This window comes from Larimichthys crocea, unplaced genomic scaffold, assembly GCF_000972845.2.
Source record: "Larimichthys crocea isolate SSNF unplaced genomic scaffold, L_crocea_2.0 scaffold220, whole genome shotgun sequence".
Classification (NCBI taxonomy): Eukaryota; Metazoa; Chordata; class Actinopteri; family Sciaenidae; genus Larimichthys; species Larimichthys crocea.
In genome coordinates, this window is record NW_020852928.1 from 550,230 (window position 1) to 564,580 (window position 14,351).

The following is a 14,351-nucleotide window of genomic DNA, read 5'->3' on the forward strand; positions in this document are numbered from 1 at the left end:
CTGATAACACTTCCAGTGTACCACATCCTGGGTTCATGTGACTGTGTGCAACCTTACTTGTCCTTTATTCATTCCAATGGTCGGAGGTTGCAGAAAGAATGTCTGTCCTGCTGATAATGTTTGAAAACTACTGTGGCACAGGAGTGTTAAGAACTGACAGTGATGACAGCTTACTGTACCAACACCCACACTTTGATTGACAGGTGACCACTGGAAAGAGAAGAAGAGATTACAGTGATGAGCAACCACAAAAATGACAAAATGAGAAACACCTATACACACATCAAACATTGATAACATTGTACTGCAGGACAAGCAGAAGCAAAATGTAGATTTCAACCTGGTGTATTTCCATAAATGTCTTTGCTGTTCCAATCTGCGTAAACAGACATCTGTGTCTCCAGACTAGAATATGCTGACAATAACACCTGTATGAGTAAAGACATTCTCTTTGACTAATTCTGGGCGTATAGTATTTGTGGTGTTATCTTGGGGTTTAAACTCTGTCCACCAGGACAACAGAATGTGAGACTGACTCAGGCACTTCTGATGTACTTTGAGTGTCTCTAGTTCTCCTTGATCAAGCGTCAATAAATAATACAGCATAAGACATGAGAGGCTCCTGAACACTTTCTTCCTTCCTGACCTCACCATTGACCTTTGACTTCAGCAATTTCTCCACAACAAATATGAGGCCTTTTGCTAATATAAATATGTGTTCACATTCACATTCAAATTCAGTTCTTTGATTTATACGTGATGTTTCTATAACTGCGTTACACAGGTATCATAGTATGACCATTAACAGGAGTATTATCTGGCCTCCACAGCTGAATCTCAAATTATATATAAATACATTTTTAAAGTCACAATTATATTTATATAGGAATACAAATACGAATATTTATATAGTTTTATGATAGCTCACACATCATCACTTCTTCATCTCTTTCTCTTCTTTTCTGTTTCTTTGATGTTTTGTTTTCCTCTAGAGATGTTCCGATACTGTTTTTTCCCTCCCGATACAGAATCCTTGTGCTGTCTGTATTGGCTGATACCGAGTACTGATCCGACACCAGTCTGTTATAAAAAAAATATCATACTATGCCTGGATGACTGTGATATGATTGTCATTGTGGTAAGGCCTGGCTCAGGTTAAACCCTTTGTAAAACATGAATATATTTAAGCCATTTATTTTTAAAAAGAAAAACACTGCTGCCTGACCCTCCACTGGAGGAACTGCCTAACTGAGTTGTCTTCTCTTGTGTCACGTGTGTAACACACACACACACACACACGTAACCTAAAACAGTATAATACAGCATAGTGTACTTGTTCAATGGCAATTGTTTTGGGAATCCAAACCACCTGAAGAAGCCTAAAGAAAGTAGCACACTTGTATATTTTTCATATCGTTATTCTTTAAAGCTCCCTTCTTTATGATTGCCCTAACAGTCTGTAGAAATATACTGTACATGAGCCCTATTAGCAGAATCTGTACACACTGCATTTAAATATAGCACAAATTCAGCTAAATGTTTCAGTGTCTTTAGGACAATGTTCAGTTATCTTGTCTTCTCTCTTGGATCTTTACTTTTTATTGATTATTGATTCACCAGCCACAGTCATGCTGCATTCCTATTTAAAAGCTTTAATGAATTAAGGAAATATAAGGATGTTGAGGATAGATGTATTGGAGGTGGGGAATGTGGGGTATAGGTTTCTGGAGTAGAGTCACCTGTGGTGATTATTGGCTCCAGACAGTATCTGGAAAAGGAGAGATGGCAGAGGTGTGTGCAGGATCAAGTGCAAGGCAATGATAGGAGGAAGAGTCAATGGATGAGAAAAGGGATGGGCTGAGGGAACTAAGGGCTCTGGAGGGAAAAAGAAGGGAAACAAGTATAAGACAAGTATAAATATAATAGAGGAGATTAAAAATGTTCTGTTGCCAGCCTCAAGTGGCCTCTTGAAGGATTACAGTTTTCTGCACCTTCACATTGACTTCATTTCACAGCCACAGAGGTTGCTGTATGTTGGACCTCAAACATCCTTGCAACACGCAGTTTTTGAACAAGGACGTTTTTATTCAGATCAAAACTACAAAAGAGGTTCAACTGCCCACACTTAACATGTGAGAAATGAATGAATGAATGAAAATGAAAATGAAAATGAATGAATTTCAGGAACCAGGGCTGCAGTTAGCTCCTCCCACTTAAAAACAAACAAAAACAATATTATTCATTTTTCACATAGCTCCTCCCACTTTTAAACATCAAAAGATCAAACATCAAAACCAAGAAACAGAACTTTGATCTAGGATTCTAGAACTCTGCTGTGTGTCTACACCTCAGAACAACAACACAGGAACTTGTTTCTCACTGCAGACTACTGCACACGATTAGAGACAACTACAGTCTATCACAGACAACTACAGTCTATCACAGACAACTACAGTCTATCACAGACAATGGAACAAAGACAAAATCCAAGGCCTGCCCGAGGACGGCGTGTTCGGTTTGTTGACACTGCTCCTCACGACTACTCAAGATCTCGTCCAGATGTCCACCCTCTGCAAAGGGACCTTGACTCTGCTCACTGGAGGGCTGAGCGCCTGCAGGGTACAGTGGATGAACTGGCACGTCAAAGGTCAGACTTACTAATTAATAGGACGAAGCTCTGCAAAACATTACACAATTATAAATGGCAGATCAACAGACTGGAGGGACTTCTGGAGATCAGGGAGAAGGAGTTCAAAACTGAGTTTAAGAAGAGTTACGAGACCATTTCATCGTTTGAGGCACAGGTCTCCTCCCTCCAGAAACAGCTCCAATCTAAAAACAAGGAGATAGATCAAATCCAGCTCCTGAGGAAGCAGGAAAATGATCTAATGACCGCAAAGCTGGAGTCAGAGAAGCAAAAAGTCCAGGAGAGTGCTGTGCTGCAGAATGACTTGCAGCAGAAGTTGAAAATGATGGAACAACAACTCCTCCAGAAGGACAAAGAGATCCTGGATCTGCAGAGCAACAACCATGATCTCTCTCACAAGCTCACAGAGGTTAGTGCTGAATTTCAAAGTGACAGTGCTTGGCAAACCAAATACAACGCTCTGCAGGAGAAATTCACAGAGGAGATGGCCGCTAAACAACAGAGCTGTGAGGCCACCAAAGAACAGTTGGTGGAGGAGAGGAAGAAAGTGGAGGAGCTTCAGCTGCAAATGAAAAGTGAGAAGACAGAAAAAGACCAAAAAGACCAGAAAATGAAAAATAAGGACAAACAAGAGATTGATCGACTCTCCCAGAAGCTCACAGAGACAACAAGTGAGCTGAGGAGCTGCAGAGTTGAATTTCTCCAGAGCTACAAAGCTTGGCAGGGAGAATACAACGCCCTGGAGAAGAAATTCAAAGAGCAGTTGATCCAGAAACAACAGGACTCGGAGAAGACATCCAAACTGGTGGAGGAGGAGAAGAACTCCCTGCTCCAAAAAGAAGAGCACTCGGAGAGGAGTCATGAAGAAAGAGTAAAGAGTAATGAGGAAACAGATGTCACATCAGGGACACAAACAGAGGAGGAGAAGAAGAAGAAGGGATTTCTGAGCTGTATCCACAAAAAGAAAAGCTGTGATAGCCAAGCTGAGGTGGAGGAGGCTCCTTGTTGTTCGACTCAGGTCGCACAACAGTAGCTTCCTCTTCCTTCCCCCTTCACCCCCCGAAATGTCTGCGTGGGTTTTCTCCTGGTGCTCAGGTTTCCCCCACAAAAACATTAAATGTTCAATCAAAAAAAAAAAAAACTATAAAAAAACACAAACAAAAAAAATCAAATATAACTTCACTCGTTTTTCTGCGTTGTGTATAAAGATATTCATTGGAAATATAACTGTAAGACAGTAAGATGGCTAAAATGTGCTGCTATCTGTCATGAAATATCACTTTTTAAAGATATAAAATATAACATTTTTGCATTAACATGTCTAGACATATGGTTCACACAGCAGACATTTTGACTTTTCAAACATTATAACTAATCATATAAATAATAGCTGCATTCTGTTTTGCTGTGCATGTTGGCTAACTGATAAGTTTTAAGACAAATCTTAAATGGAACTGAGCCCTCATTTATGTGCTTAGTTCAACTTTTCCTACTATGAGGAGTGCTTATTACTGTCCTGATTTCTATTAAGACGTTCAAGATGTTATTCATATATAAGATATATATTCCACTGATCTCTGACCATGTGCTCTGATTGCGAAGATGCGTTCTTTTCCAGACATAAGTTTAGAGCAACATGCAATTATCGAGAGAAACATAAACTAAAATAACTAACAATTAGATTACATTATACTTTATTCATCCCACAGCAGGGAAAATGTACTTATCACAGCAGCAAAAAGAAAAGTGCAGTACACACTACAGACATTAAAGTAGAAAAAATAGCAACAACACCACGAACAGACAGAAGTATCTTATAACCTACACAATAAACAAAACAAACAGACATCTGGCAAACAACAGACAATGTGCAAAAGTATTTGTGGTAAAGTGGCATGATATAAAAAGAATTGTAAGCTAAAGTGACCATCGTATGAAAATATTGCACTGTAAGTGACCATGTAATAAATAATATTGTAAGAGTAGTAACCAAGATATAAATAATACTTCAGAAGTAGTAACATGATATAAATAATATTGCAAAAGTGACTGACCCTGGTATAATACAATATAATGTAATATTGTATGGTACAGTAACCATGATATAAATAATATTGTAAAAGTAGTAACCATGATATAAATAATATTTCAGAAGTGGCAACCATGATATAAAGGATATCGCAAAAGTAATAACCAAGATATAAGTAATAATGTAAAAGTAGTAACCACGATATTGTTACAGGTACCGGCTGGTACCGAGTAAACAGATGTATATTCTGTAAACACAAGAAATGAATGAGACAGGGCAACCTTGCTTCTGCTCGTTTCAGCCTCGCTCAGCAGAATCAATTTATTCTCAGTTTGCTATTAAAACAATAAAACATTCTCTTTATAATCCATTCACAAATCAGCCATCAAAACCAAAACTCATAATCACCTGGTGTCTTGTCTTCAGTGTTCTTACTGAGTTACAATTTGTGCATTAAATCACAAAATCTTAATAAAACAATCACAATGTTTATACTCTTGCAGGTTGTATCCTAACCTTAAATATAATTACGATTCCTGTCCTAATCACAGGTTTCTTTGTATGAGCATTCAATAGCTCTTAACCGGCTACTCCTAGTAATGAAATGGTTTCTGCACAGGCTCTTAAGGCCCACTCACACCGGAGGCGTATGCGGTCACCGGAGCAGATAGCTGCCAGTCTAGTCAATGAGAGCACTCACACAGGGCGCACCATGGAGCGTCTCAGAAGCGTCTCTCCGTGCCATGGGGCGAGCATTCCGTAGCATTTCTATTTTTGACACGAGCCGCTGCTAAACCTCGTAAAGTTCAACAGAGCAGATCGCACCAAACAGGAAATCCAACACAGAATCAACATAATAAACTTCCGCCCCCTTTCAAAATAAAACACGATACGCAGTTCATGTAGCTTATCAAAACTTCACATCAACGTGACATCATGACCTGTGGCACCAGGTGAGCAGTCAATCAATCAAAGGGTCTCAACATGGACGACGAGAGACTAATTGTTGAAGTGGAACAACACACAATCATTTATGACACAACAGATGCTTTTTATAATCTCCTCCAGGTTGGAGAAGCAAAGTCAGCTGTTTGTTGTTGTTGTTTTCTTTATACAGAGTTTATCGCGGGGTCTCGCATACGTCCAGGATTCTCGCGTGATCTCGTGATATCGCGTGAATACAGCCGGCTCGCTACGCTGCCGTTACGCGGCCAACACACAAAAATAGAAATGGCTCCTGACATTTAAAACCTTATTCTGAAAACCTGAACATATAATACACATCTTCAATATAACAATGGCATGTTGTATGGGCTGAGTGGACAAGCAGGTGGAATGTAAGGTACAAACCCTGTGAGTGGCGAGATATGGTAAGGTGTCGGCCATGCAGGTATAAAGGGGGAGGCTGGTGTGGTAACTGCATTGACAGTGGTGCGAGGTTGTAGTGAGGGTTCACCTAGAGTTTGATATGTGAACAGCTGCCGTGGCCTCCTTTCTCTAGCGGACGTCCTGACCCCTCTGGACGTGTCTGCTACTGGGGTGGGTGAAAACCTCTCATCATCATTAGGAACAGACAGCCTATCTCCTCCACTGTCCATCTCAGGTGGTAGGGAGTCAGAGAGTGGCCGTGCTGCAGGCTGACCGCCCCTTTGACATCCATTCTCATTGGCTGGTGCGTTAACATGCCTCTCTTCCCTGCCAGATACTGGGACATGTCTTTCTTCCTTTTCAGAGACGAGATCCCAGTGGGTCTCATAGGGTAGGTCAATGATCACAGTCTCCGCTTTTGTGTCTTGTTTCCTTTACAGGAACTCTTAACCAATATCCTGCAGTGCTCTCATCTGAATCAGAACAACCTGTGTCACTTCCTTGTTTTCTCCTGTCTTTGTCACATAATCGGTTATGACTTGATCTGGTTTGTCTCTTTGGTACATGTTTTAGTCTCTGTGGTGGGGCTTCAACAAGTAGATCATTTACCAGTAGCAGCAAATTGCGGTGGAGAACTCTGGTCTTGCATTTGTCTCCTGCTTCAGAGTAGACTACGTACACACGGCTGTCTGCTCTCTGCTCTTTAACTACATAAATGTTCTTTTCCCAGTATGACCAAAGTTTCCCTGGGCTGCCCCGCTCCCCAAGATTCCTCACCAGTACCCTGTCCTCAGGAGGCAAAAAAACTCCCTTAAGTCTTTAGTCATAATAGGACTTGCCTTGTGCGCTTGCCTGTTTACTGTTTCCATTGGCAATTCGATACGCTTCAGTCATCTTTTCAGCCCACTTTTCTGGATAGCTGTTGTGTGATTCTGTACTCTGCTCGCCTACCAGACCAAACAACAAGTCTACTGGGAGACAGGGATGGCGTCCATACAATAGAAAGTAGGGGGAATATCCTGTGGATTCATGACACGTACAATTGTAGGCGTGTACAGTTTTTTAAAGATGTTCTCTCCACCGCTCTTTCTCCTCATCAGCGACTGTTGCAAAAGAGTCCTGTTAAACCTCTCGGCCGGATTTCCCTGAGGGTGGTATGGCGTCGTCCTCGAATGTCCAACTCCAGACTTCTCCTGCAGAGTCCTAAAGAGCTAATTTTTAAACTCACAACCTTGGTCGTGATGTAACCTGCCGGGATATCCAAAGCATGGGATGAACTGGTTGAAGATGCGATCAGCTGCTGTCCGACCAGATTTGTTCTTCGTCGGAAAAGCCTGAGCAAATCTGATGAAATGATCCACCATGACCAGGATATATTCATATCCGCCCTGACTGGTTTCGAGATGGAGGTAATCTATACACACCAGGTCCAATGGCGAGCTTGAAGTGGTTGAGCCCGTTTGGGCACGCACATGTCCAGTGGGTTTCTTTTGTTTTATACAAGGACACTTCCTCGTAACATAATCCTCAACTTCCTTTGCCATGTACGGCCAGTAGAACCTCTCCCTAGCCAGAGATAGCTCTGTGCCAATGTGTCCCATGTCATCATGGAGGTGCCTTAATACTATCAGCCTGTATCTGGCAGGGAGGACTAACTGTTGCCTCTCATGGGTCCGTCGGAACAAAAGTCCGTCACTTAAGTACAATTTGCTCCACTCATGGAGGAGTTTCCTTGCTGCTCTGTTCACTGTTTTTCGTGTGTCACTTGTCAGGACCGTGTTTGTCTCCTTTAGTTTAATGATCTCTCCCACTGCTTAATCTTCCCTTTGAGCTTTGGCCAACTCCTCCTTACTGATAGTTGGTAGAGGTGTAGGGGGTTCTTGGTTGGCATTTGTGGCCAGAGCAAGGGCAGCAACACAAGCAACATGCTGCCCCTGAGCTGCTGAGCACCTGAGTTCCATTCCAGGTGGCCTGTACCACTTCCTGTGACATTTCTTCAGTACACCCTTTCACATACTTATCAATGTCGAGGGGCATGCGAGACAAAGTGTAAGCATCCGTGTTTGTCTTGCCAGGTCTGTACTTGATCTCGAACCTAAAGTCAGACAAGTCCCCAACCCAACGGTGCCCAACAGCATTGAGCTTGGCCGAACTCATTACATAAGTTAAGGGATTGTTATCAGTATAAATGGTGAAGTGTAGGGCGTAATACAAATAATCTCTGAACTTTTCACACACTGACTGATTTAAGTGCCAAAAATTCCAAATTCCCACTGATCTCCAGCACTCCCTGGTGCTCTCCAGCCCACACCACAGGGGCCTTGGAGGACAGTTGAGGGCCTTTGGTCTTTATTTGGGGGGTCTGTACAGTTGACAGGCCAGGCTTAACCTTGAAAAGCTCATACAATGGTTTCGCAATGCGTGAGAAATCCTGGATGTAGCTACGGTAATAGCTGAGGAAGCCCAACAGCCGTCTCTATGAAAGTAGATTAGTGCCATATATCTGAAGAAGAGCAGACTATGATTTGCACTTGTAAAACCCGTAATTCGCAACTTGTGAATGCGCATCTCGCAACTTGTGAACGCGCATCTCAGAGTTTGTAAGTGTAACTTCAGATCCACACATCTGCAAAAAGAAAACTGCAAGCATATTTCACAACTTGTGAAAGCGCATCTTCGAATTTGCACTTGTAACTTCAGATCTGCAAAGCTGCACAACATGATTTGCATGCGCAGGTTCCTATTTGCTCGCTCAGTTGCGTCATCCTTCTCACGTGATTTTTGGCACGATTCACTCGGATGGATTTGAAGGAAACGATTTGCGCACAGCCACTCTTGTCCAAGATGGTAAATGGTAAATGGACTGTACTTATATAGCGCCTTTCTAGTCTTCCGACCACTCAAAGCGCTCTACACTACATATCTCATTCACCCCATTCACACACATTCATACACTGATGGCATTGGCTACCATGCATCAGTTTCTGGATCTAACCATTCATACACATTCACACACCGATGGCACAGGGAGCAATTTGTGGTTCAGTGTCTTGCCCAAGGACACTTCGACATGCAGACCGCAGGAGCCGGGGATCGAACCGCCGATCATCTGATTGGTGGACGACCCGCTCTGCCTGTGAGCCACAGCCGCCCCAAGAGGTGGCAGTGTGGTTATTGGATAATATATCAATAAACGGCTCAGTGGTGGTGGTGGGTGGCTGGCCATGACTCTTGGTCTACGAACTGCGCACACTGAAACATGGAGAGAAGTGTTCAACAACGTGTAAGTAACATTATGGTTTAAATGTCTTATAGTTAACTAACTCTGTAATGTACACGGTTAGTGAAATTGTCCTATTTTTGAGGTAATGTGCACGTAAAAGCAGCCTTGAAGAATGAGGTAGTTAGGCTATCTTGACAGGCTAAGTTGGTTAACTATATTGTAATACACGTCTAGTAACATTTACAGTTAGCGAAATTATCCTAATAGAGCAAATGTGCGAGTGATACAGCTTGGAGAGTATAGGTAGTTAATCCTGAGGAGCTACGTTAGCTAACTGTATCTGCTTGTAGGCCTACCATACATATATAGTAGGATAACGTTTCACATCAGTGGCGGTCTGGCCATCAGGAGCATCGCGGCACCTTTTTAAAATACTGTGAATGTTGTAATGTGTAAAGGCATACGGGAGAAAGTGAAAGTTTACGTATGTGGAAACATTTAAATTTCGTCAGTCATTACGTTTTTCACGTTTCTTCCAAACAGGTCAGCATACGGGATGCAGCACAAAACCTCCTCTCTGTCTTGCAACCTATTGTCCAGCAATTGCCAGATGAACCTGTGGGAACATCTCAACCCCAAAGTAACTTAACTGTAGGGCAACAGCCTACAGTTCATCAGGAAATGACCAGGTTTGACCTTTGAAAATCACATTAACCAAAATAAACTGTTCAACAAATGAGGAAATAAACACCATCCACTTTGTGCACATGCACCTGTCCCTATCTTGTAATACTCATTGGAAATATTTGTGGCATTGGTGATTGCTGACTATGAAAGTAGATTAGTGCCATATATCTGAAGAAGAGCAGACTATGATTTGCACTTGTAAAACCCGTAATTCGCAACTTGTGAATGCGCATCTCGCAACTTGTGAACGCGCATCTCAGAGTTTGTAAGTGTAACTTCAGATCCACACATCTGCAAAAAGCAACTGCAAGCATATTTCACAACTTGTGAAAGCGCATCTTCGAATTTGCACTTGTAACTTCAGATCTGCAAAGCTGCACAACATGATTTGCATGCGCAGGTTCCTATTTGCTCGCTCAGTTGCGTCATCCTTCTCACGTGATTTTGGCACGATTCACTCGGATGGATTTGAAGGAAACGATTTGCGTGCCGAGACCAGGAATGCCTGTTCTACCACTCTTGTCCAAGAGGTGGCAGTGTGGTTATTGGATAATATATCAATAAACGGCTCAGTGGTGGTGGTGGGTGGCTGGCCATAGACATATATACATAGACGCCGCATTGAGCGGGTTGGTCGTTGGTCGCGATATTGGTTCGGGCAGATCTGCCCGTAAACTAATACAAGGAAATGGACTGAACTTCATAAAGCGCCTTTCTACAAGTGCTTTAAGTATGTCTCTTATACACCCATTCACACACAACACTAATATATCTGGGAAACAAACAGGCACCAAAAAACAACGTATGTAACTTTTAAAGTGATGATTAAATGTTACTCCTTATGTAAGCACCCAAACCAATTTATGTATTTTTCTATGCTGAGTGGTTACAGCTACTAATGTGTTGTACACTGTTACTGTGATGATAAATATTGAAATATTTATATATAACATTTAATCTGTTCTATAATAACCACATCCTGAAATGTAGATGTGACATGGGGTTTTCTGAATAAAGAGACACACACACCACACACACACACACATATACATATTATATATACTACACATACCTACACCACACACACCACACACACACACACAACACACACCCACCACACCTATATGTGTGTGTGTGTGCTCTTATTCAGAAAAACCCTCACTGTCACATCTACATTTCAGGATCTGGTTATTATAGACAAAGATTAAATGTTAATATAAATTTTCAATATTTATCATCACAGTAAACGTGTACACACATTAGTAGCTGTAAAACATCCGCATTAGAAAAATACATAAATTGGTTGGTGCTTACATAAGGAGTAAACATTTTATAATCATCACTTTAAAAGTTACATATGTTGTTTTTGGTGCCTGTTTGTTTCCCAGTATTTAGTGTGTGTGAATGGGTGTATAAGAGACATTAACTTAAAGCACTTTGTGAAAGGCGCTTATGAAGTTCAGTCCATTTCCTTGTATTAGTTTACGGGCAGATCTGCCCCGAACCAATATCGCGACCAACGACCAACCCGCTCAATGCGGCGGCGTCTATGTATATATGTCTATGGCCAGCCACCCACCACCACACTGAGCCGTTTATTGATATATTATCCAATAACCACACTGCCACCTCTTGGACAAAGTGGTGTAGAAACAGGCATTCCTGTCTCTGCGCGCAATCGTTTCCTTCAAATCCATCGAGTGAATCGTGCCAAAAATCACCGTGAGAAGGATGACGCAACTGAGCGAGCAAATAGGAACCTGCGCATGCAAATCATGTTGTGCAGCTTTGCAGATCTGAAGTTACAAGTGCAAATTCGAAGATGCGCTTTCACAAGTTGTGAAATATGCTTGCAGTTTGCTTTTTGCAGATGTGTGGATCTGAAGTTACACTTACAAACTCTGAGATGCGCGTTCACAAGTTGCGAGATGCGCATTCACAAGTTGCGAATTACGGGTTTTACAAGTGCAAATCATAGTCTGCTCTTCTTCAGATATATGGCACTAATCTACTTTCATAGCTGACCTTGTGTTTTTGACTTGTGCTTTTCTGATAGTAACTCAGCTGAACTTTGAAAACTCAAATTTACACCCTTGATATTTCATGTGAAAGTTGTCACAGTCAGTTAAATGGGAGCTGCAGTGCTTCAACACATGAATTGAATAGAAATATCAATGACTTTACTACAGCTGCAAAAAAAAGGGTTAACAAAATGACTGTCTTTTTTTCAGGTCATTTCCTGGATTGTTCCAGAGAGGTCAAAGAGGTAGAAAGAGGCCATATGTTGGAGTAAGGCCAAATGTCTCGGTCTCCAAGACATGCTCTTTTATTTTTTACCTCCTTCCAAAGACCATGAGCCGCACACCACAGCCGTCGGATGAAGTATCCTATTTGATGTCAGGGCTTGGCCGGAGGAATGTTTCTATGTCAGAGGACAGTGGCCATTACCCCGTACAACTAATCAAAAGCTGATCCTATATTAGCATTTCGGCCTGTATTAGATCTGCTTGAGCTGAAGTTTATCTTCTCTTAGATCACATCACTTCTAACCCAAGAGTTCCCCAAAATGGGGAATTTAACTGGGGGATGGCTCCTCTACAAAGCCTCAGGTAGCTTTTATTGAACTAGACCTCACGTTATTCAAATAAGATTAAAATTATTATGAAAGAGTAATATCTGTGTGTGTGTGTGTGTGTGTGTGTGTGTGTGTTTTTGTATAGGAGGCACTGGACAGCGCAAGCTAAGCTTGCTTCCACCCGAAGCAGAGGGGTACTCTGCCAGACAGTTAAAAATAGCTTCTAACAATGGCAAAAATACAGTATTCATTATGCCTCTGCAAGAAGAACTTGATAACAACTCCCTCCCACTAGATGACAGTTTCTTTTCAAAATGCCAAAAGTAGCTGTAAAAAATGTGGGGCAAGAAGTGCGTGGGCAGTTTCGCTCGTCCACCTGGAGAAATGTGAAGGGACACTACAGGTTCACTATTTACAACAAACCTCAATGATAAATATCTGTACTTTTTTGTTCAGCACATTATAGGCATGCCATTTACAACACAGTACCCTATACAGTTGTTGACAAGCTTCCTAATGAGGTGTAAATACTTCTTGATTTTTTCTGGTGTGCTTTTTAACGTTATGAATCTGTTAAATACTAACAAATATATTAATATAACTGTACTGCTTATGTCATCACTTACTTATCAAGTACATAAATTATTTTCCCGTTAGAGGTTGTCTTTCAATAAAGATGTCCTTTTTAAAGTGAAAATCTTTCTTGATTGTATTTCTGGAATGTAGTAACGCACAGTTTCCTTCAAAAATCCAGGTCTCTGAAGCATGTGATGGGATCCAGAGGAAATGCAACATGTCCAGTGTGTTCATGCGTATTCTCCTTGCCACAATTGAAATGCATGCCAGCAGTGTGGTGAGAGGTAAGTACTTTGCTTTTCCGTCAGTTTAGGAAAAAAGAAACAGGTTTGTGAATGTCAGGGTCACGGGTGAGCCGTGACGCTTACGCCACATGCACATACAGTTACTCACAAGCGCGAGGCAGCTACCTGCCGCATTTTCTAACACCTGTAGCTGACCTGTGTTAGTGAGTAGCTTTTTTCCAATTCCACCGTTTTTGTTTTGGTTCAATTGGTTTATGCATTTCACACTTCACCCGTTTTTCATAGTTTTACATATTGTTACCAGGTGCAGGGAGGCTACCAGCATTAGGTAGCAATTTTTTGTTCCACCGCACTTTCTACAGTCCAATATTATTAAATATTTGTTTTAACATTTCTCAATTTGTTAAAAAACACACTACAAAATGGCAGTTGACAGCATCACATTTATTTATTAACATTTAACAAAACATAAAAAGTAGTTAAGAACTCACCAGTATGTTGCAGCTCACTTCCTGGTTCAGGGAAACAGAGGTCCTGAACCACTAGGATTATATAGGGGGGTTTTGGGTGCCCATGGTACCATTTTAACGGGTGTTGCTGGTGTGGGAAATTTAAATGTATTTATGTGTTTCACTGAGTGTTTTGGTTTGTGGAATTGATTTTGGGTGTTTATGTATTTTGTGTCTGTTCTTTTCAGTTCTTGTTTTGCATTCTGAATGTTGTTGTTTAGTTAATTGATTTAGTTTTCTAACTAGTTTAGTCTGTGGGAGGGGCTAAGGGTTTAAGAGCCCTGTAGATGCTCCATAGTCTCAGTTGTGGTTTTGTCTTTTGTTGGTAGGTACGTACGATTGGAAATGTTAAGTTGTCCGGGATCTTTATTTTGTTATATTGATTTAGTCTAGCAACTTAAAGCCTCTTTATTTTGCATTTTCCGTAATTGAGTTTTGTTGACTTTTTTTCTTGGATTTCTGAACTTCATTTTGGGACACTATATATTTGCA

The 14,351-nt window shown here is 41.4% G+C and overlaps 1 protein-coding gene across 1 annotated transcript; it reads left to right on the forward strand.

Annotated features, from left to right (window-relative positions):
* The first annotated feature begins 2,282 nt into the window (after window positions 1–2,282).
* Window positions 2,283–3,789, forward strand: LOC104935156 (stress response protein NST1). The gene has a single exon (XM_010750956.3). It carries the CDS (start codon window positions 2,469–2,471, stop codon window positions 3,678–3,680), a length of 1,212 nt encoding a protein of 403 aa, XP_010749258.3. The 5' UTR covers window positions 2,283–2,468; the 3' UTR covers window positions 3,681–3,789.
* Window positions 3,790–14,351: the final 10,562 nt, after the last annotated feature.

Excerpts from the sequence above, each read along its gene's own strand:
- LOC104935156 (XM_010750956.3), top strand. The coding sequence starts at position 2,469 with ATGGAACAAAGACAAAATCCAAGGCCTGCCCGAGGACGGCGTGTTCGG.